General features: G+C 33.8%; 1 protein-coding gene across 1 annotated transcript in view; it reads right to left on the reverse strand.

Moving 5' to 3' along the window:
- The window catches only part of LOC124363745 (teneurin-3-like), an 807,778-nt gene that overhangs the window by 297,262 nt on the left and 484,580 nt on the right, over window positions 1-25,936 (reverse strand). The window contains exon 6 of the mRNA XM_046819007.1: window positions 13,993-14,086. Within this exon, the coding sequence (XP_046674963.1) occupies window positions 13,993-14,086 (94 nt within the window). The remainder of the gene's footprint in view (window positions 1-13,992; window positions 14,087-25,936) is intronic.

The following is a 25,936-nucleotide window of genomic DNA, read 5'->3' on the forward strand; positions in this document are numbered from 1 at the left end:
AGTTCGTATGAACAAGTAAAAACAAAAAGTGACACGTAAAACGTTACCTACATTTCATTAGAAGGCTGATGTTTTATAAAAAAAATAATTAAAATTTTATTAGATAAATAAAACAGTAATTATTTGCTTAAGCAATAAATGAATGAATCCCTGTAACTCCCAACAGCTATTTCTCATTTTTTTTGGGTCGCATTTTTTTGTAATTTTGATAGCCTGAATTTCCCACTCAATTGCGTGTAAGTCCTCGTGGATTTACTTTTACTGCAGGAAACTATATAATGGGATATAGTAAAATAAACATAAATTGGTTGAACTACCTTCAAACTAAACAATCTTCAAATCAAGAGCATGTAATTCATGAGTAGAGCGCCAGTTGTTTCATATAATACACCAGTTCTCAGATTCGGAAATAGAATTATTATCTTATGTTCTACCCTGGCTGGGCTACTAACTTTTTGAATAATGATCAGCTCATTATTTGTAGTCTATCCACTCTGCTTGTAATCAGATATAAAATCTTTGTGGATTTTGTAGCAAAAGACAACACTCGGTAAATCTATCTTCATTTCCAAAGCTTTCAGTTATTTTTAATGAATTGCAAATAATGAATTTAAGTATTTTTGCACCTTATAATGTATGTAACTTTTGTTATGTGCCTCTTTTTGCTTTTACTTGTTCACACGAACTTGTTTGATTTTTTCATGTGAAGGCTTTCTTAAGAGTATTTTTCTGAATCCACTCACAGATACATGGAAAAGGGAGTACGAACGACACAATTGTTTTTGTAATGAATACAAATGGCAGTGTAATGTCTTGGTTGCCATGGCAACGCTACTGAGGGTCATAAGGCAAACTTTGACTGTCTTGAGATTCGGGAAGGAAATTATGGTTGTGAAAAACTGTTCGGACCGACGGTCGCGATTATAAGAAGTTTCACTAGGATCTTAATGATGATTACGAGTCCTGGCATTCAATGAATAGTTGTTCCAACTTTTTAAACAAGAACATTCTTAATTTTTTCCTTTGCTGCGTGTTCTAGTTTAGTTCTTGAATTGCTATTAGTATTTAATTAATTGCCAGCTACAGTAAAATACCAAAGATTGTATTTGTATTAGTCCAATCAGAGTTTTTTTTTTACTAAGGGATATTACAAGTACTAGTTTTTATAACTATAACTTATAACTATAACTATAACTATAAGTATAGTTACATGCATATAGCATTTTTACTTTTTGTACTGCAGGACTTCGATTTGAAAACTTATAATTAAATTTGTAATTTTATCCATTGTAAAACCTTGTAAATAATGGATTCCATATGAAAGCAGCAAAGTGTTCTAAATTCGCATGGACACATCTATTCAATAGTTAAGGATTTTCTCAGTTGTTAGGCAATTTATTGATAGACCAGAATGAATTTACTTTTTATATGAATTGTAAAATGCAGTATACTATAGAAACTAAGTATACCTTTCATTTATGTCTCGTACGTCAAAATGAGCAAAAGAGCGAAATGAATATTATACAACGTAATGAGCGAACAAAATAAGTTGAAATACATACTATAAGTCTATCACACATTTTACCCTTATACTTATACACTTGTAAAAAAATAATGTATTGCCTGGTTATTTTATCTTGATATTTAACTTAACAGTTAAGTTTTGCTTATGATTGAAATACTCTGAGAATCTGTTAAGGATAAACCAGATTCATACACCCAATATGTAGTATTCATCCAACAAATATGTAGTATTTTTTTAAAGACTTTAGAGCTAATGAATTCTAAAGTGATAAACCGAAATAACAGAATATCGAAAAAGTTTTAGAAACAACGAAAATTGTCGCACTGTCTGATAGAAAAATTGGTAGGGTTCTTCCTTTGACCACGAGAAACCTATGCACGAAGTGGCATGTACGATTGTTCTTTCAAGAGTTATTGCACTGACTGTCAGACAAACGCCCAAACACGTGCGACCTACCATTTGACATTTTGACACAAAAAATGGCAGGTTTCTTCCTCGGACCAAGAGGGACCTATAAACCAAGCTCTTGATCTGCAGGACTTTTCTATCAAGAGTTATTGCACTGACCGACAGACAAACGCGCGACCTGCCATTTGACCTTTTGACACAAAAATTGTTAGTGCTCTTCCTTGGACCACTTACCAAGTTCTTGGTCTGTAGGACTTTCCTATCAAGAATTATTGAACTGACTGACAGACAAACGCGCGACCTGCCATTTGACCTTTTGACACAAAAATTGTTAGTGCTCTTCCTTGGACCACTTACCAAGTTCTTGGTCTGTAGGACTTTCCTATCAAGAATTATTGAACTGACTGACAGACAAACGCGCGACCTGCCATTTGACCTTTTAACACAAATATTGGTAGTGTTCTTCCTTGGACCACGAGGAAGCTATTTACCAAGTTCTTGGTCTGCAAGACTTTCCTTTCAAGAATTATTGCACTGACTGACAGACAAACGCGCGACCTGCCATTTGACCTTTTGACACAAATATTGGTAGTGTTCTTCCTTGGACCACGAGGAAGCTTTTTACCAAGTTCTTGGTCTGTAAGACTTTCCTTTCAAGAATTATTGCACTGACTGACAGACAAACGCGCGAACTGCCATTCAACCTTTTGACATAAAATTGTGTTGGGTTTTTCTTTGGACCACAAGGGATCTATTTACCAAGTTCTTGGTTTGTAGGAATTTTCTGTCAAGAGTTATGAATTGACTGACAGACGAATGGACATCGACATGGTCATCATTAACACCTGGGGTAGATAAAACTAAGCTACGTATCTTTTTATCAAAAATTACTTTTACCATGGATGCTCGAAAGCGATGAATTATATCCTGATAAAAATTAAAACTCAACCTATTTATCAAATATGACTGCTGATTCGTTGTTAACGAAGTTCTACTTTCCGATAAAACAGGACAGGTGAAGCCTTGGGCCACACATATGCATGTACACTGGAGCGTAACCTATCAGAGAGTGCTGTAATTTGTTACGTTGTCAGTCTGATGGTATCTCACTATATCCTCACGTGCCCATACCGCGCCATTGTAAACCCGATATATTACGATACACCAGAGAGCTCATTTATTGTCCACCTCTATCACATTTCCGCTTCGTTTGCCATTCACCAATATTTTTAATTTCTTTAGTAAAAAAGAGTGTTTTTCAGTATTGGTATTATAAATTATTGGTCCTTCTGGTTTCATTGGAAGATACAAATAGATTTTGTGAAAATTAAATTGATTTATTGTGGGATTTACGTAGTTTTGTTATATTAAAAACATTTCTTGATACAAAAACAAAGTACAGAAAGTTTAGGAAATGTTACTTTTTCTCTAGGTGAATAAATAACGGAGTTATGATTAATACAGTTTTAACGGCCGTCAAGTTGGAATGAAACGGTGTACCAGGCCAGCCAATAAAATTGTTAGTGATAAATATAAGATCAGTTTTGACCAAATTTTAACGTGTTTCAGCACTTCTTCTTATGGGATATATAAGTATATCCCAAGAAAAGGTTCAAGACACAAAAAAGTCGATATGTTTAGGAAATGTTAAATATGGATTGTAGAACACTTTCGATTTATCTTTAGTTCCATAACTAAACACAACTCCGTTGTTATAATATGTTTGAATGGCTCCCATATTGAAAAGAAATTGTTTACCGACCTGTTCAAAAAGATATTTATAAGATCAATTTTGTACTAAGTTTCAACTTAATTTGGCTTTTCTTGCACTGCTATCGTTTCAAAAGGTGTTATACTGCGTAGATATACTCTTACTTTAGAACGGAGTGTAGTTTTGGACATGTAAGTTAATTTAGATGACGTTATGGGCAAGTTTGTAGTACGTGCTGCTACAAAGAGGAAATTCGAAATAGGCTGATTTTGTATACAAGATTAAGAAATTATTCTGAATGATGTTGACTTAATTTAGCTGAAATACGTTGATGTACAAGAAAACAATGAGGGATGTAGGACTTAACTGATGCCTCGACGTTTAAATCAAGCACAGTTAAAGTCAAAGAATGTCTTATTTTACCAGATTAAGTTAGAGTTAAGAAACCCTCTCTAACATTTCACCTGGGGACCAGCGGCTTGAAAGTGACTTCCGAACCACCACCAACAACTGGGCAGGCGGGCTGCTTGCAAGGACAGGATCGCTCAGCAGTCAACCACCCAAGTAGCAGCCACGCTCAATTTTGCGTGTTGATTTTGAAATATAAATAAAATTATTAGTTTCAATTTGTTCCATTTTGGAAATTACTAATTCAAATAATTAAATATTTTTGTCGTGTTGCGTCCGGAAAACACGTATAAAATCATAACCTTGCAATGTTTTCTGGTCTGCAAAGGATTTGACATTATTTGTTGGCATGAAATATGATTTTATTCAAGATTGGCCATCTCTACAGTGTCCTCTACTCGATCGTACCTTTGGTATTTTGGTATCGTAAGATTTCCAGAATCTCTAAATATATAAAATATCGATAATCGATAAAATCCTCCACCTTTCTGGATTGAATATATTTAAAAAAATTAGAGCATCTACCCCTCCTCGCTCGAAATCCTAACCTTGTAATAATTTGAATTAATTTTACAAACAAATTGTTAGAACTCATATTAGCTACTTCTAGAAAAAGCCTTTACAACATAAATTTTAACAAAATATTGACAATGTAAAGTTTTTTAATTTAGAAGGAAAACAGGAGTTTTTCTGAACGTTTACCATCGTTCTGTGATACAATACAATCTGATACGTAGATCTGTAACCGGATCTCTTCTTCAAGTAAATGACAACTAATGCGTGACTACAGTCTAGGTTAAAGTAAAAAAAAAACATACCAGAGCACTGTGACACGTATAAGTCAAGAACCACAGCCATGTTGTGTGTCTATTCCATGCACACTAACTCTAAACTTGTTTATTTTAAACTGTTCTGTTTACTTTAATATAGATTGTAGGCATGCATTAGTTTAGCCATTTACCTGAAGAAGAGATCAGATTGAAGACAACGAAACGTAGTGTTGCTGATTGTATTGTGTCACTAAGCGATTGAAAATATCCGGAATTCATGTTTCCTTCATAACTTTCCATCTCCAAAATCATACTTTGAAATAAGGATTTTAAATTTACTCAGCACGTCCACTAGAACTATAAACTTGAACAGAATAAGAACAGTTAATAAAATTCGAGATGAATATGTTTGATAGAGTTCTATGTCATATGATTCGACCTGCTCAGACCCGAAAATTAAAACTTGATCTAGCATTCGATAACATGTAAATTATCTACAATATGTCAATTGTTTGCCACAAAAGTCAAAGAAATCATACGTTTGATTTGATTTGAGATAGTAAGCATAAATCAAACTCTAAGTGTTTATTAATATATAAATCCTGACACGAACCCATTTCAGAGCCATGCAATGTTGAATATTGTATACCCCCACAGTTTTGACCAATTTTCCATCTTACTTTTACATTTATGAGGAAAGTATGAGATAATCCCGCACTAGGTCATCCACACTCCACATAACACATCCCGGAATTGTGATGTTGAATAATGCACTTTAGTCACTACACACAGAACATGCAACTAACCCTATTGAATATTCCACAAAATCCCTGGAGACTCAGATGCGGTTTGTACTAGCGTCGAAACTTTAAATTGTTGCCTCTGTAAACTAAATGCATTTTATGTTTTATGGAGAACTATTTTTATCTGTTACAAGGGGCAAGTAATAGCCTACAAAACGTAACATAGGCTACACAGATCAAGATTAATATCAAACCCGCAATGTATTTTTTATCCAGTTTGGGTGTCGGCCATAGTCTAGCAGCCGAGAACCAATTTGTATTTATCTGTTTTTATTGAAATCGATAAAGACATTTCATCCCCCCTCCCCCCAAATAAAAAACAAAACAATTGTATACCAGGCTAGTTTTAGTGGGGATAGAAATGGAAAAAGGGTTAAAACTCTTTCTCAGATCATAACTTTTTAGCTTGACACACAAAAGAATTATTGTAAAACTCGTACAGTGGCTAATTCGTTATCTAGATCTCTGATGGTTACATATCTGATAAGTATGTGTCTGTCTGTTGATTTTATGTGCATCATGCAGGAAAATTACAATTTTATTGACAGTAAGAATATTTGATATTTGTAACCCTTTCAGTACCAAACCAATTCAACCTCCACCAAACTTTGCACAGCTGACGATCGATCATATTTTCTTTTTAGCTTGACACACAAAAAACAAATTGTCATACTGTTAAAGTGGCTATTTTTATATAGATCTCTGATGGTTACATATCTGATAAGTATGTGTCTGTCTGTTGATTTTATGTGCATCATGCAGGAAAATTACAATGTTATTGACAGTAAGAATATTTGATATTTGTAACCCTTTCAGTACCAAACCAATTCAACCTCCACCAAACTTTGCACAGCTGACGATCGATCATATTTTCTTTTTAGCTTGACACACAAAAAACAAATTGTTATACTGTTAAAGTGGCTATTTTTATATAGATCTCTGATGGTTACATATCTGATAAGTATGTGTCTGTCTGTTGATTTTATGTGCATCATGCAGGAAAATTACAATGCAATTGACAGTAAGAATATTTGATATTTGTAACCCTTTCAGTACCAAACCAATTCAACCTCCACCAAACTTTGCACAGCTGACGATCGATCATATTTTCTTTTTAGCTTGACACACAAAAAACAAATTGTCATACTGTTAAAGTGGCTATTTTTATATAGATCTCTGATGGTTACATATCTGATAAGTATGTGTCTGTCTGTTGATTTTATGTGCATCATGCAGGAAAATTACAATGTTATTGACAGTAAGAATATTTGATATTTGTAACCCTTTCAGTACCAAACCAATTCAACCTCCACCAAACTTTGCACAGCTGACGATCGATCATATTTTCTTTTTAGCTTGACACACAAAAAATTATTGTAAAACTCGTACAGTGGCTAATTCGTTATCTAGATCTCTGATGGTTACATATCTGATAAGTATGTGTCTGTCTGTTGATTTTATGTGCATCATGCAGGAAAATTACAATGTTATTGACAGTAAGAATATTTGATATTTGTAACCCTTTCAGTACCAAACCAATTGAACCTCCACCAAACTTTGCACAGCTGACGATCGATCATATTTTCTTTTTAGCTTGACACACAAAAAACAAATTGTCATACTGTTAAAGTGGCTATTTTTATATAGATCTCTGATGGTGACATATATGTTATGTATGTGTCTGTATGTTGGTTTTTAGTGCATTATGCAGGAAAAGTATAATGCAAGACAGTAAGAATTATTTTATAATTGTAACCCATACAGTACCAAACCATTTCAACCTTTACCAAACTTTGCACAGCTAATGATCTATTGATTTCTTGCCAAATATTTCTCTACCGATTTCGAGAAAAGCGAGATCTTCTGCTAATATAATTCAAATTAGCCCTCGGCAGGGGTGGATCCAGGGGAGGGGCCATGTAGGTCATGACCCCCTTCTAGATTTTGAAAAAGTTGTAAAAAAAATCAATTAATTACTTTCACATTGTAGCCATAAAACAATCAAAAAATCTAAATGTAATTAATTTAACTTTGAGTACGAGTAAATTGCTTTTCAAACATTTCATTTTTTTGCATCGGAATGTTAAAAATGTTATGTTACAGTAACGAAATTGGTAAACTAAAACCAAATTGGTTCCTCCCGGAAATCGATACTGCGTCCGCCCTCAGCTCGAGGCTCCTAGACTATTACAGCCCTAGACACTAAATGAGAGCACTTAGTCCTCAAAATACTTTGAGTGTTTAGTTTTAGAATCTTAAACCTTCACATGCTTGATTGACTCCTAGAATTTGGAGCTATGTCTGGTTGAAGAGATAAAAAAAAATTTGGTGACGATGAATCTCAAAATGAACTCTTTAGTTCGTTTTGAGATCAGAGACACCTAGAGTACAAAATATAGTGTAATCTAAGTGAAGAGGCATCCTCATTGTCTCATTATGTGCACAATTGAGTGTACTACGATGTTTTGTGTCGCCCTTATCTCGAGGCTCTTATACTATTTAATTCCTAGACACCAAATGATACAACTTGACTCCTCAAAATATTTTGCATGTTGTGTTTTGGACTCTTAAACTGTCACAGACTTTACTCCTAGAAATTGGAATAATGCGTGGTTCAAGAGATTAAACAAACAAGTTGGAACGATCACTACCTGTAAGCACGATGGAGCAACCGAGTTTTCTACACGTAATATAGGTATGGTGGGAAAATATTGATTCAGTGTTAATATTGAGTTTTGCTCTAGTTCACCTTCCTCTTAGTGTTAGTTCCAGGCAAATTGCATTAAGAGGAAGTTGAATTGGAGCTAAACTCACATTGAATCAACCCTCCCCACCTTATTTACGTTACGTTTCAAAATATTTCGTTTGTTATGAGAAGACCACCAATATCAAGTCTTTCAGGTTGATTATTCCTAGGAATTGTAAATTTTTTTTATAACAAAGCTTTGTAAATTATAGTTTAAAAAATTATTTGTTTTAAAATAACGGTTGCTCATTAACGAGAATTCGCATTTATTTATTGGATTTGTTTAAGTTTCCATTGCGAATTCGTAGATGGAGTGGAGGTAGAAGTTCTCCAGGTCATCGGCCGCTGTTCCGGTAATGAATACAAACAGCTGTTTAATGTCACTGCTGTCTTGGCAACGGAGAAAAACAACCCACAGGCGACACAGGCGATTAGCAATACTCACCGAGTAAGACCGAGTGTATCTCTTTGTTTCAACACTTTTATAACTTTATCTTCCCGATTTAGAATACCGCTTATAAAAATTATTTCTTTCCAGTTATACATCGAAATGTTATTAGACAAGGCGTAGACGACTTATTGCATAAGTGTGACGTTTAGCATATTTTGTACATCCTGGGCAGTAATAATAAATTGTGGACATAGATTTAGTAATTACATGATTTCGTAGTTTAAGCTACTTAAGTATTATAATTCCAACTTGCATCTATTTTGTTTTGATTTAAAGGCAAACAAAGGAACCCAACAATTTATTTATTTTACCCAGCTAGGAATGTAATCTTTTCTAAAGAAAATATCACACACCTCATAAAAATTATATAATATATATATATATATATATATATATATATATATATATATATATATAATGTGTTGTTTTAAATCAATAACTATTAACAAGCTGGAATTTAAATAAATAATGTTTTGAGGTGCGCATTTTTTTATTTGATGCCTAAAACGTTTGTTTTTCGTTTATTTCAAAATCAATAGAAATGTATTCCTCGTTATATCGATAAAGATTTCATAGGTCTCTAAAATACTGGAATTTAATTCAAGCTTCCCTTTAGTAAATACAAATTTGAATTAATCTAATACAATAAAAAAAATCTGGCACCATTATCAAGGTTTTCATAGAGAGCGATTCGTTACTTTATCTCACACAAATGTTCTAGTCTTTATTCGCCGTTCCCATTGTTTTCATAATGAAGACACTTTTTTGTGTGCTGTAATTCATATTTTAAAATTAAGGCATCAATTAGATTGATTATTCAATATAAGATTCCAAATATATCATCCTGCAAATTAAGTTAACCCGTAGTAGATGAGTATTAAATTTAATGCAACGTTTCACAACAACAAAATTGAATACATCAAAAAGTACTATTTTACTTTGTACATCAATTTTATTTCATAATTAAAGTCACGATAGTTGTCTAAGATTGAATAATACCAAGTAGATAATAGTGTACTTATTGTGTCATATACCATATCCTTGCAACTTATAATTATTGTAGTTTGCATTGATTCGAGAAAAGCCTGTCCAAAGATAATGTCTGCAAAATATATTTAATTAGCTAGCTACAATTTATCAAAATTTTAAAGACGGTTCATAATCTTAGTGCATGATATATTAGATAGATATTTATAGGGCACTCAGGATTTTTTTCTCAAGAGGCGGTAACACACTGGGAAATGTAAATGTTCACTCGATTAGGTTACAAATTTTAAACCGAGTAACTATGCCTTTTGCTAAATTAGAAATTTACAAACGTTTTTATACATTCATAGCTCCTAAGCTTTATAACAAATTACCTTTCTCTGTGTCCTCCTCGAAAACATTGGGTACGTTCATACGAAGTTTGAAATGCTGACTTTTTACAATTGTTGATGTAGAGCAACTCATAAACTAGATACTTTGTTAAAGACTTTTTTACTGTATGAGTGTGTAATGTTACATCTTTATCTTTTGTGTCTAAGTATCTTTGTAGTATGTTTGTATGTGTGTTTTTGTGTATATATGTTTTGGTAATATATGTGTTTGTAAATTTATGTTTATATGTGTGTCTTTGTATGTATTTGTGTATGTATGTGTATATGTATGTATATGTGTATCTGTATGTGTATGTGTGTGTGTACGTATGTGAATTTATGTAGTAATTTAATTATTTTTTTGTGTTTGTGATAATGTAATGTATTGCATTTCATTATGAAATACAACTTAATTGTGTGCTTTGTTTTAAATATTGGCATGGTTTATTTAATATTCTAATTATGTATATTTTAATATTAATTCATTTATAAAAAACACACACACACAGACAAGTGGAAGGCTAAGCATCAGAAACCAATGTTCATATGGTGAAATATATGTTTGTCAAGACCTGAGCATTAATGTGATACACTTCGGTCAAAATACTTACGGGACACTCTCTATAACTTGTTGGATCTTTAAATAATAGAAATAACTTTCAAAATTGCAAGTATTTTAGTGTATTGCAAGTTTCCAAGTACTGATTTCTTTATGGTTAAAAAATAATACAGGGTGGCGCAGAGAAACGGAAAATTTTGAAGTTGTTGTTGGTACACTTGTAAGTCTCGTAGGAGTGGGGGACGGAAGTCATGTCACCAAGTAGGTAACGGTCATTTAGTTGAGATAGAGCAGTGGAGTGGTGCGGAGCATGCAGTTGTCGTGAGAGCGTATTTACAAAAATGGCGACAGTGTAACAGCTGCACAACGATTGTTCCGACGCCATTATGATATTCTTACCCGCAGTCGAGTTCCTTCTTCACATGCCATATTATCATGTGTTTGGAATTTTGAAGAGACTGGTTCGGCCTTAAAGAAAAAAACCTCCTGGGCGTATAGTGACTGTTTGAATCCCAGAAAATGTTGATGCAGTGAGAGTCGCAGTGGAAAGGAGTCCACGTCGTCTGTACGAACAATCGCCTCATCATTGCGTCTTGAGCGTCGAAGTGTGCAAATAATATTCCACGGCCTGCAGTTTTATCCTTACAGTGGTGCTACTGACTAAAATCATTGAGGACGCAAATTCCCTCGAAGATCTTTGGATGTTTAAAGAGGCCCACTTTCATTTAAATGGGTATGGCAATAAGCAGAACATGCGTTATTGAGCTCGCAGAAATCCCGGTGAACTTCATCAACGTCCGTTACACAGCTTTAAAGTTGCTTTATGGTGTGCAGTGTCTTGTCGAGGGATAATTGGACCTTACTTCTTTAAGGATGGTAATGGTTCCACTGTAACTGTCACATCTGAACGTTACATTCATATGCTGGAGCCATTCTTTGCTCCACGGCTTCATGCTTTTCCAGATATTGACATTCAGCAAACCTTGTTTCAACAGGATGGAGCCACGTCACAAACTGCCAATCTGTCAATGGCAGCACTTAGGCGTCTGTTTAGGGAACCGCACAATTTAAAGAAACGCTAACGTCATTTGGCCTCCAAGGTCTCCAGACGTCTCAGTGTGCGATCTATTTCTATGGGGACATCTAAAGAGCGTTGTGTACCAGACTAGGCCCAGAAATCTTCTTGAGCTCAAGACTCAGATTGAAGAACACGTCGCCAACATCCCAGAGAACACATTGCGTCGCACAATGATAAGTTTTCTAAATCGATTGAATGAATGTTTTAGGCGCATTGGACAGCACTTAACTGATGTTATTTTAAAAAAAAAAATGACTAACTTTATTGTTATTTCCAATATTTCTTATGTAATTTCCAGTCTTGCTTAACACATTTTAAGCATTAAAAACTTTGTTGTACAATTCATTGATTTAATATGAATTATTTCAAAATTTCCCGTTCCTCTGCGCCACCCTGTAGTTGGTAAAAACAGCAGGCAAATTAAAAGGTTTATTAACTTTCTTATAATATATTGCAAAATATTTGAACTTACGTGTTTTTATTCATAAAAAATTAGTATATAACACTGAGGCTTCATTGACATTTGTTTATTCAAATTAATTATTTTTATGTCAGTAATTGTATAAACTTTAACTCTTTTGATGCTGATTCAATCCTAAAGAAGGAATATTCAATAATAATAAGAAGTCAATTTACATAATAGTTGAAGCAGGTGCATTGCAGGTTTATCGAAAGTGTCAAATTAGCTCATCATAGTTTCTAGTCGTTATATTGAAATCAGTATACGAGCACTTGAAATTAATAATATAACAATGTCAAAAGTATAATAGTTAGCACTTCAATTCTATTGGCAAGGCAATACAAAAAAATTACCTTAACGAGTAAAATGTATATAATTTTCATTCACCTACAGAGAATCAAAACGATTCCAACGTTGATTAGGTATCCGCCCTGGTCTTTGATCGAACCACGCACGACAATCCTGGCCTCCCGCAGGGGGTATTGTTATAGCCGAGTAGTAAAATCAAACAGAGAGCCAGTAGCTTTTAATGGTTGATGTTTCTACTAATTAATTACAACCGTATGCTCCGCAACAAAAGATGTAAGCCGTTAATTAATCTGTGCGTACCAGTCGTTCAGCCTTTGATGGTTTGATTTCATAACTTTATCGAAATACGTTGTTGACATTGTATCCTGGTTTGGTGACTTCTAAAGAACTTATTGGTTTACATGCAAGCAAATAACAATCTAGAACAACCTAATTATATACTGTTGTCAAATTTATAAAAGCTATATTTGAAAAAAAAAATTAAATGGCACTGTTTTTATTTTATATATCTTTACATCAACTAGGGATGATGTTTAGGTGGTACAACTTCAAAACCGTATTTACACCAGGTCCAAAATTTAAGAACCAATTAAACTTCGTAACCTTACTTTCGATGAATAAATTAAATGTAGTTGAGGCTCGGACTATATTAAGGAAAGTACCTTTAATATGTACACAAGTTCGTGAACACACTAAGCACATGAAATATCATAATATGAAAAAAATATGTCATAGCAAAACATACTTCAAAATCCTGTTTCTTTTAGTAACACTTAGTCTAAAAACTAAAAATGTAATTAAATTAGCAAACCATAAGTACTTGCAAAAATCTATTGTAGGATAGAACGAAGGATAGTAAGGGTAGTGTTCCAGTATAATATCGAAGGATAAGAATAGAAACATTATAAAAACAAATAAGATTATCGAAAACCTGGCAGCCGCTGAAAGAAGTCTTATTGATCGGTAAATAAATGACATTGATCGCTGATTGGTCAAGCCTCAGCCAATCACGATAAAGCTCCGCCCCTTTTCTCAAGGTGGAAGTGTACGAGTATTACTGGTTCTGCCAGTTTTAGGTTAATATTTGTTGTCTGATGATGGCTCTCCGCAGTTAGATTGTTTTAGTAACATTTTTAAGGAAATTCTAGACAGTAGTTCTATTGTATCTCCAATATGACATTAGTCCACTTAATGTATAAAAAATGTTGTCATAATAAATTACCCAGTATGTTAAATAAGACACTTTATATGACAGATTGTTTAATGGTATACAGAAGTAAGAAAGCACTGAAAACATGTAGGATCTTGTGAAGATCCATTAACCAGAAGAAAAAGACACACTAAAGCATGATAGTACGAGATTATCGTTAACAACGTATCTAAACATGCTGTGGAAACATTGTTACCTGTGATGGTGTTGAGAAGTTGGAAGGTCGGTGGCAGGACTATAGTCTGGTGACTTGCTAGGATACGATCTGGGACTTCCTGGCATCAAGTAATCTGGAACATTACAATCTGTATGACGTCTTAACCCAAGCTAAACAAAAGTAATCTAGAGATAGGTCGAATCTATCTGACAGGATATGGTGGATGTTCCCTCTTAAAATTTAACAATCAGTCTGTAAAGGTTTTATAGATTTTAGCATATATAAATTCTCTTCTGTTGAATCTTTCAATTTTTCCTTCTCTTAGGTACTTAAAAAATATCGAATTCTATAGTTGTAGACAAGTATTTTGACAATAGGGCTAGAAACGCATCCCATCCAGATCCTCCTCAAGAGCAAATTGACCTGCCGAAGCTCACCGATGGGCCTCTTTCCTGTCTTTCCTGCGGAAACTTACAGTAAAGACAACTTACTTGTACTTAAAACTACTCGTAAGTAAATAAGTAATTAATATACGCTATAGATATAGCATTCACCAGTAAACGTAGATTTAATTCTACGCATGTTTTTACTGCCCAATTGGAAATAATAAGTTTCTAAGCAGAATAAACAGGTAAGTGATTTCTATAAAGTGACTATCTAATACATTTGTGTATGTTAAGCTAGATAGATACTCATGCCTTAAACCTCTTTCAGCTCAATCTCTGACCATAAAAATAAATTGATGTTAGCAATGCAAGTAATATTCCAAATTTGATTACCTGAAGTTCTTACGTTGTCAATGATGAGCTACTTGAGTTTTCCAATCAATAAGTATTGAGTTTACGCGAAATTTAATTTCCATACCACCTTTTCTGCCTATATATATGATAGCTCTTGGAAAAGAAAAGAAGAAGATCGCTTTTGGTTTTAGGGTCAGAAGATCGAAGGACATTCCGTCTGTCTGTACGATAACTGTTGAAAAAGGATGTAAGAAAATCGCTTTTGGTTTTAGGAGCAAAAATTCGAAGACAGTCCGTCTGTTTTTACGATAACTCTTGAAAAAGGATCAAAGAAGTTCGATTTTGGTTTTAGAGTAAGTCCGTCTGTACGCCTATATGTACGATAACTCTTTAAAAGGACCTAAGAGGATCACTTTTGCTTTCAGTATCAAACTTTCGAAGGACAGTTGGTATGTCTACCTGTTTAAGCGATAACTCTTCAAAAAGGTCCTAGATACAAAGGACCTTTTTATGTAACTTTATCTTGGTCTAAGTAAAAACTATATTGATATTAGGATCGAAAATCAAAGGTCAATCCGTCAACCTGTATGTTAATGGTCTTAAGGGGTCTATACTTAGTTTACGTCGGTTTATTTCTTTTAAATTTCACAAGATTAAAGTTAAACCAAAACAATCATAAGAGGTACTTCATTATATGTCGAAAACAGTACAATATATACTATTAAACCCTCCCTTACGATTATCTCATTCACTAATGAAAATTACATGAAATTCAGTCGGTAATAAATATCGATGCCGTCCACCAGACACAAGAATCTGTTTAATAAAGGGACGTCAGTAAAACAAGAGCATTTCTCTGGTGTACTCATAAATCTGGAGCAGCTATCCAATCTGTGTCCAACATCAATATCTCGCCACAGCGGGCCGCGCCGCTTTACTCATCTTACATTTTTAACAACGACAAACTTTCCACCTGAACTTCAGTACAACAAATAACCCGCTTTGTCTTCCAAAATATTAACGACAGTCTCCCGGTTTTTATACTGTATCGTCATTTCGCTTCGGTGTTCACCACGTTGGAGTTTACCCATTATTTCCCGTAAAATGAAGTCACTTCTGAATAATTTTGTGTATTGTACCGTGCTGAAATTTTATCGTAAAATCAGAAAATGACACTCTCTCCTTTATTGAAACTTACCGTTCATGGATGAAAGCTCACCTTTGTTGTAAGTGAAGTTTGGTTATGTTTTATTATATAGTCTTAGATGTACGGAACTCCGCAAAACAGACAGAAAATCTGTATTTTGTTAAAAATAATTCTATATCAACTAATTGCTATCGTTTCATAAACAAAAATGAAAGTTTTACCTTTGAATTGAGGTTTTCATCAAACTCGAGCTTTAAAATATAGATTATTGAGGTCAAAGTAAGTTTTTACCAATATTCCTTACAAAATAAGACTTCAGTGACCATTTAACATTACAGACTCATATGAACCATATAATAACTTAACTTTGAATACGTACAATCACTACCAAAAAATGCATATTTCGCTTAATCTCGACCAATAACGCATTTTCTTTTGATGCTGCAGATGAATTAGATTAATTGAACTATAAAATGGATGATGGTTATGTAAGCCTTGTAGGAAACCCCACAGTAAAGCAAAGTTAATAACTTTGCACGAGCTGTGTTATCTCAATAGTCTCTATTCCATAGCCATGAACTGATACGTATAGAAACCACCTCATGTGTGAGGAATTTCCGATGCTGAGTAGACTGTCCCACACGACGTGTTGTGGGACGCTGATAAAGAACGTCGTAACTCTAACATGATGACCTCCACAAATATGACGACCTCCACAAATATGATGACCTGTCAGTTATTGTGCTTAACGTAATGAGTTCTCACTTTTATGTCTTGTAAACAACATTTATTTCAATAAATCTTTCTATGCCCCAGTGTGGTCAGGTGTGAATAATTTCTCAGCCAAAGCTGTAAAATATATTCAGTAAATCTTTCTAGAGATTACCAAATACATTGCAAGAGACGTTCTCAAACTTTTTATGTTACAATATCTATGGATCTATGGAAATGTCTATGTTCTGAAACAGATATAGTGTTGCCGAGAGACAATAAAGTAAACAATGACTTGTTTTACGAGGAGAAGTTAGGGCTGAGAAGCCCTCTCTAACACAACCTGGGGACCAACGGCTTTAAGGTGACTTCCGAACCACCACCAATGGCCGGGCAGGCGGGCTGCTTGAAAGGACAGGATCGCTTAGCGGTCACCCATCCAAGCAGCAGCCACGCTCGACTCGGTACACGCTATACTGCGCCGTCGGCACATAATTTCAAAGAATTATAAATTTTCCTTCTAGTATTCTTTAATATTGCTACGTTACGAAGCGTTTCATCAACACTGTGACGTTAGACATTAACCCATTAGCGTTTTGTTGTGGGTTAAAAATATAAAAAACACACATAGTTTACAACACGATTAAACGTAAATAAACACAATTGATAAAAAAACACAAACCACTACGATGCGATGGCTAATGCTAGATTATTGATTATCCTAAGGTAAATTTATAATTGGTTAAAAATATAAAGAAATATTTTTTCCTAGATATTATTTTTGTAGGGTTGGCATCATTACACCGATCTTTAGCCACATTGTACACCAGAAAATTAGACAAAGAGACTGGAAGTGCTACTGCTACCATTAGCCAAACAGTATTGCGTGTGAATGACGCTACCTTAAAATTTACGGTTGGTTTGAAATGTGTCAATCAAAGAAAAATATTAAATTAAATGAAAAAAGCTGTTGAATGATTAAAGAATGTTATATTCATATAACGTTTCATATTTATAAACCAAGTCAGTCATAGCTTGCAGGTGAATAGGAAATTAGCTTAATACAGAATTACATTCAAGCTCCCTTATTGCAAGAAAACATATTATACCTTCCCTGATTATATTATTACAAAAGGTATAACACAACGTTTCGAGGATTGGAATCTATCGTCTTCGTCAGGTGGAGGGAGGGGTTATAATACTTACAAAAATAAAGCACAGAAAGATGGAAAGAAAAGGGTTCAAACATGCTCAAAATCTGCTTGGAGTCCAGTCCAGGCGTTGTCACTGTACAGCGTGCAAGTCCCGAGCACAAATTACGAGTACAAAAATCACAATCATGCATCACATCAGCACTGACTAAAGTGGAATACTGTATATTTGAGCACTTATTTATCGATTTTTTCTTCTTTCTGTACTTTATCTTTGTACATATACAAAAATACCCCTCCCTCCCGCACGAAGAAGAAAATTGATTCCAATCTTCGAAACGTTGCGTTATACCTTTCGTAACATATAACGATGGAAAATGTCCGAAATCCTGTTATCCTTTTAAACCTTTCATAGCCAATAAAAAACTTAAACAAATAATACACAGAGTTGTTGGAAACCATAACAATTTTGTTTTATATTTTGTCAGTGAGTAAAAGAGTAAATTATTGACAGCATGTTTTATGAAGAACCCTTTTGCCTGATCCAAGATGATTACCCGATATTCAGAAACAAACCTGCCATAGCTCACTCAACCTGAGCATGTCGTGACCGGTACAGACAAGCTCTCTACTCTAATGTTGTCATCTAGTAAATATCTCTCTTTATGTATAAAGTGCCTCTACTTGATATTTGTGTCAAACCGCTCCCTGTCTTTTATATCAGTATACATCTGGAGAGACATCGAGGAAATTCTAAGAAACAACAGAATCATTTTATTCTTCCGAAATATTGTATTGTTAAATTTAATATTTTGTTTTATTTATAACGTAATATTTAATGTTGAATTTATATAAAACCACCTGTTACCCGCAACACGTACGCAAATTTGAAAATTAAAGGCCGTAGACTTTTTAATAAAATTACTTATGTAATACGATGTGGTTATTGATATTTTTCAAACGTATGCATACATCAGGTGCATATTATTTCAGTTCTTGATCAATAGGATCATAGGTTAAACCGAATTGCCGTTATCAGGCTATGAGCGTGTAGAAGCATTTCTATTTCGAATAAATTATTTAATCATACGCTACAGCTGAATTTTCTTTGTTGCCTCGATTAAGAAAATATATTGTTTTCTGCCGTGACGATCGCCATTTGCTATTGGCCTTTGGTCAGTCGTAGGTGGTTGATCGACGAATGCAGACGTATTGTGAGCTGTATTCTGTAGTTCAGTTTGAATAATTAGTTTTGTGTTTAGTTTTTTTATTAAGTGTACGTTTTAGAGTTAGTGAAGTTGACACACAACATGGTGGTTGTGATTCCTGACAGGCGTGCCACAACGCTTTGTTATGATTTGTTTATTTTAGCCTAGTTTGTAATGATGTGTTAGGTTAGTTATTTATCTAAAGAAGAGGTCAGATTGCAGACCTCGAAACGAGTGTTCCTGATTTTTCGTTTCACTAAACGATGGAAAATGTCCGGAAAAATACTTTTTCCTTCAAGAAAATCTAAGCGTATGTAGATTGCGGAAACGTACTCCGGTCAACAATAGTCTACTTCCTGGCTAAAATATTTCTAGTACCATAAGTAAACTTATATTTTTGTGTAGATTAAGAAAATATATGAAGAGTCAAAGGGTAAAACGGGATTTGTCCACTTTTACTAATTTTTCAGTAGAACATTTTTTAAATGTGAAACTTAATAATTCCTATATTTGTTGAATTATAGAAGAGTTTAAATTTGTAGTAGATGTGTAAAACTTACAGATAATATAACTAACATAACTAAAAGAGCTGTTAACGCAATCAATTAACTATGGTAAAATTTTTTTTGATAAATGACTACAAAAATTTACAGGGGAAGAATGAGCTTTTGTCCACAGAAACCGGGAAAAACGAGCTATGTCCTTATCTTAAGATAGTAAGGTTAGACAAGACAAATGAAACAAACCATTTTTATTTTAGGACACAATATAATTTTTATTGTTAAAATAAAATAAAAATAAGTAAATTCAGACAGAAATACATGGTCATCTTATTATAATTTCACAGATGACTTGTCAATATTTTTTTGTTTAATTTCTTCACAATTTTTCCTCGTGGTAGATTAGAATAGAAATCTTTGGCAAGAAGTTTGTGCAAAACTGTGATAGATGATTGACATCAGTATACTTGGCATTAGTTATTGGCAACATAGCTGCAAATAGGACCACAAATTAATTAACAGCCTACTTATTGGTAAATAGGCAATTAAGACATGTAATTACATTTTACAGTCTAGTAAATTAAACAAGAGGAAGGTAAATTAAGCATCAAGATTATATTAAAAGACCAAGTTTTTAAAAACTGACATTATTATGATGGAAATTTAAATAGTTGCGATTTACTTACCAGTGTACGCTTGAGGTGGCAGTACAAATTCATTAGGTTGTAGAGACAGTTCCTCCAGCCTAAAACTATTTCTTTCATCTGATGACAGTGCAATTTCATTAGATAGCCAGCATCCATTATAGTTTTCACGGTGTAGAATTTTTGTTTGGTTCAGTGGCTGTGACAAGAAGCTCTTTAATAGGCCTAATGGGAAATGGACACTTTTTTACAAAATGGCTTTCAAGAAACGCAGTCCAGTCTCGAATTATGCTTTGATCAACATCCAAAGCATTGAATGGCCTTGGATTTTGTCTAGAAGTCTCAACAACATCAATCCAGTCTTGTGGTACTTCTGCCCTTGATTTTGTTTTTAATTACTGCCATGTTGCGGTTCTGACTCCATATAACTGTGACCTCTAATAGGAAATGTTACTTGAATCTTTTCAAGTCGTTTTGCTACGTGGGACTTCAAAGAAAAGGTATTTGAACAAGTTGTAGTTCTTGTTCTGCTCTCCGCACGAGTCGCAGAATATAAACAGTTCTTTGACCTCTTTGTCCAGTACTAAATTTATGAAGTTGTCTAAGAACGAAACAACTTCATTTGACCCCTTATTTCCAATAGTCTCTGTGTAGCAATAAAATACAGAATTGCTGGTAGATATAATTCATGTATGTTAAAACATGTAAAATCCAAGTTTTCTTCGATAATATGCATCGTTGGTCGAAATATTCGGGAAGATCCAAGTTTCTCTGAAAGTCCATACAGACAGCTGCAATTTGTTTATTATTTTTTCCCCTTTTCACGGCATATCTTCTTCCTAATGTAAAATGTATCTGCCTTTTTCAAATGTAGTTTTTTCAAAGTTAGCATTTTTTTTAAATCGCCTTCAGCTCTGGCCTTTTCTTTCCCCATTTGGTAGGGTTTTAATTTTTACTGCAAGTTCATTGCACTTCACTGTGTAAACATCACAAGTAGAACAAGTGTCGGAGCGAGGATACCCGAAAGAAACATTGAATTTTTTATTGAAAATGTTCCTATAAGACTCATATGACACATGATTCCTAATGTTGTTTGCAGCGCAGTATTCTTTATACATTAAATGCATTTTTCTAATGGTTAGATCTTCGGGGGAGGTACAGTTTCTGTGACTTTGTATTGCTGTAATGGCTTATCTTGCCCTTAAAGGATTTTTATATGGTTACATACACAATTTATTTGTTCGGGGGAAAGCTTGTGAGCCCGGTCTTTATGAGACCCTCTCTTGTCTCTAGGTGAAACGCCAAATTTTTTCAATGAATCTTGAATAGTGGTAAGCCTTCTTTTTGTGATGCCATGTACGGCCATGAAGGCTTTTTTACAGACCTGAACGTCACGATTTCCTTCATTACTTGAAATTCTTACCCGGTAGCCAAAAGTGCAATCATGAGCTTGATCAGCTTCCCGAGACCTACGCCTATTTACAGGCAAGACAGAAATCAATCCAGCCAAATAAGATGAACTGAGCATTCCAAGGTTCACGAGAAGTAGCTCCTATTTCATTGAACTTATCCAATATGCGCTTTTGCTCATTTACTGGGATAACCTCAAACATCTAAACCTCTTACAAAAGCAATTTTCACCAAGCTCAAAACGATTGAGCCCTAAGTCTCTTAGTAGCATCACGTAACCTACCGTAAGACTTGCCTCTTTCTGGGATTTATTGATTCTTCAATAAAATCTTCTGCATCACCAACTTCCATTTTTATTTATTGCTAAATTAATTACAATCACTAATAAAGACTACCAACAATCACAGCAGACAGAGCATAACCACAACTAACAGAATGGAATGCCAAACTAAACCAGCTGGGCCAAGAAAACAGCTGATTAATTAAAAGTGGACAAAGCACATTCTTCCCCTGTTTTTTTGGACAAATCCCGTCCTTCCCGTGAACAGCAGTTTTTTTTTCTTCTTGTAGCGAAGTGACAAAGCCCGTTTACCCGTGTTGATTAATACACTTAAAAGATCAGATGTAAAGCTATAAGGATCCACCATAACCTCAAGAATGAAAAAAATGGACAAATCCCGTTTTAAAAACCCGTGGACTCTTCATATGCAAATGTAGGTACGAGATACTTCGATCCAAAGTGTCTACTTCCTTCCTTTCTCATCTACTTTCATTCTAAGATATTTCAAGTTCCGTTGTTGAGTTTTTCTTGTCCCGATGAATAAACTACATATACACAAGACTGAGAAGCAGACTGAGACTGAGAAGAGTGGCAAAAAAGTGTTTATTCCGGCGCTATAGTAAAATCATTATAACGGTGATAAAGGAAACCCCTTAAAGAGTTCACTTAAAATTTTTAAAATAATCACACTACAAGGTTTCTCCATTATATAAGTCTTATTATTTTTCAGATTGTACTGTGAGGAAGAATCGCTTTTAGGGCATGTTAGTGTCCATTCTTATATGCCTTCGAGTACCTTTTTGTAAACATTAACAGCTTGGTTTATTTAGTTTGGTTTTATAGCATTGTTCTAATAGTGTTTCCAGTGCATTGGGGGATGTTTTGAACTTGTCATTTCTTCAATCTGGAGTAATTTAGTTAATCGTCTTCGCAATCTACAGATCGCCCTGTACATTACACTACCGATCAACCACTGTAAACTTAAATTTTTCTAAAATTTCAATGCAAAAAAATGTGTAATCCTCAATGTTTTAGAAGAACTTGGTAAATTCAATGTAATGTATGATTAAAACCACTCAAACTCATCTTGTGTATTTCTTGTAAAGTATGGGAAAGTTGTTCAGCAGTGGGTGCAGTTCTCTTTGTGACAAATAAACTTACCTTTTGTTACATCAATTTCGTTCTCCTAGAATTCAAACTAATAAAATACTCATTTATCAATGTTCTGAATTGAGGAACCTACGAGGAAACATTGCCCGATAACCACGATAACCGCTGTTTAGTGTAATTTACTTTGTGTTTTGAAACAATCATAAAAAAATAGTTTTTTGAATTCTAAAGCATTTCGGGAAGCTTTTCCGATCTTTTTTTATATAAACATGCCTTGAACTTCATCGCATATTTACAATGACAATTGGTTATAACTTTTCTCCAGACAATCATAGATTCAGGCGCCATTTTCAAGAAAGAAGCGGCCCAACAAAGGGGGATCTGTGCTGCGTACCAGAACGTGACCCTAAGAACGGTGTGGTAATAGCCTTCTCCCTGACTGTTTACTTACGACCTCCCAGGGAGGGAGGGAGGGTGGGAGGGCGGAAGGGTTGTTTAATACGATCCTTGTTCATGACCGCTGTAAAAGGTGTTTATATTAATTTTTTGCTCGTGGAACCCTAGAAGATAGGAGACACTTGGAAGTTGAGGGTGGCTAAGTTCAATTTGTTTAGAAACGTGAGAAGGGGTAGATTCTCCAACACTGTAGTCTTCTGCAGGATATAAAATGCATTTTAGTGCAAAGGGTTGGTCATGTACTAGCCTGCAGATGTTGTAAGAAATTATATACTCCAATGACTGATCTTATAAAAAAAATAATTGGTTGTAAAATAATAAAAAAAAACATCGTATGGGTAGAGTTGAAAGATGAGTTCAATTGGAAAGCGATGACTTTTGAATCAATACCAGTTGCTAAAGAAGAATAATATTCTTCAGTGGTTGAGGTTATGAAACAATGTTTACCCAGAATTGGTGCAGTTCAGAACACATGGCTCAATGCGTAGTTTAAAAGAAGTGCAAAACTCATGTGTCAAAAGAGACAAGCTTATCTCTCACAAAGAGAACTGCACACACTGCTGTACAAGTAATGCACAGGATGAGTTTAGGTGGTTTTAATTCTACATAACATTGAATTAACCAAATTTGTGTTTAAGTCATATAATTCAAGAAATTTCTTTCCTCATTGTAAACTAAGGGGGTTACTTTTCAAGAAAGTAAGCAAATATTGATTTTGTGATCTAAGTTTCAGTTGCAGTCAGGAATCTCCTCTTCATCATTATTTATGGTCTATGGATTGGGGAGGTCTGACAAAAAAAATATATATATATATATATTCTGTATATATATATATATATATATATATATATATTCTGTATATATATATATATATATATATATATATATATATATATATATATATATACACAAAAATAGTCATATATTTATGACTAGTTTTGTTTCTTTACTTGTTGATTAAGCTTCTGCTGCTATTTAGTTATCTACTACAGTTATACAGTTATCTATGTATAGGAAATATATCTTAGCAATCTTTCCTATACATCTTTAAGGAAAATAATGTTCTGAAGACTGAAAAACGTTACTTGATTAAAATAGAGTTTTTGTATAACCCAATAAAAAATTATTAAAAAGTATCAAATTATTAAAAGTATTAAAGTAATTAGTAAAAAGTATTATTAAAAAGAGAAAAAATTTGTATGAGATAACATTACTAAGATAGGAACATTGTGACCCCCTTAAATAGATGACTAGATATTGATCATTGAGAGCTTCTTTTAATCTGTCACCTTAAGATCTTTGTTAAACTCCAAACTTTTCCATAGAAGAACAAATTATTGTACTTTAAATCTGACATAAAGTTCTTTCAACAAATCAAGTAAACTGTCTCAAGCTACCTGAGCGTGGTTGCAGCTTTCGACTTTGCCTAAAGAGCAATAAGCTGTACGACTGCGAGGCAGATTTTGAAATAAACGCGCCTATTTCAACCTAGCAATAGTCTTGCCAATCGTTACAATCGTATGCGTTGTATCGTTCGGCAGACCTAACATGTGAAGCTATCGTATGCCATGGCGTATCGTCCCTGATAAATTAATCACTGTAGAACATTAAAATTAAGAACATTAAAACTTGCATACGTATAGGCTTAATTCACGAACAGTCTGTTTAGTAAATTACCACACTGTATATAATGGTATTCGTATTTAGAATGTTATTATTAACAGTGTATTTATTACTTATTTAATGTGCGTATTTGTCTACTTATATAATTTGTAAGTAGTTTTTATTAAGATAATTTTTATATACATGATTACAAGCCACTATTATATAAATTTTACTTACAGCCATTCAGAACCACGCTGATAATTTAGTTTTAATTTTAAAAATATTAAAAATAGTAAAGTAAACCAGCAATAATTAAAAAAAAAAAATTAGAATAACCTTAGCTTTGGCGGCTAGTTACGTTGGATATGGCCAATATTGTATATATCGCTGATGAACGTTTTAATAGAGGTTTTTAATACAAAATAAATGCCAATTATTATAAATTTGTTAAAGTGTTGTTTGTTGTTTTTACTTACTTACTTACTTGCTGTTGTTTCTTTTGCTATATTTATAATGTTATATAATTGTTATCAATTTTACGTTCATATTTTGCATTTTTATATCTTCCACAGAGCCTACCTTTATATTTTCTACTGTATATAACACTGTTTAAAGGCCATATTTTCTATTCTAAGAGATAATTGTGTTGGTCAGCCATCTATAAATTCCAATAATATGTTCACACCACTAGTGGATGAAGAAATCCAATCAAAATGTATGACCTTGAACCATATTTTCTCACATGGTATTTTTATATTTCATTAATTTTCAGAATTTTCCATTAAAATTCGCCTGTGCTGGCAGCCATCTTGGATTTTACCACATAAGAATAATGTTAGACCTTCCACACTTAAATAGGATTAATCGAAACGTACGATAAAACAACCGAATAACGAGTGTATGTCGGTTATTAAAGTCTACCCGTATCCCAGTTTGTCACGTTTTACGTAACAGTAAAAATAAAAAATATCAATACTTGACAACAATATCAAAGTTCTCAACAAGTTATAGAAATTGTGAT

The sequence above is a fragment of the Homalodisca vitripennis genome, chromosome 5 (assembly GCF_021130785.1).
Source record: "Homalodisca vitripennis isolate AUS2020 chromosome 5, UT_GWSS_2.1, whole genome shotgun sequence".
NCBI classification, from domain to species: Eukaryota; Metazoa; Arthropoda; class Insecta; order Hemiptera; family Cicadellidae; genus Homalodisca; species Homalodisca vitripennis.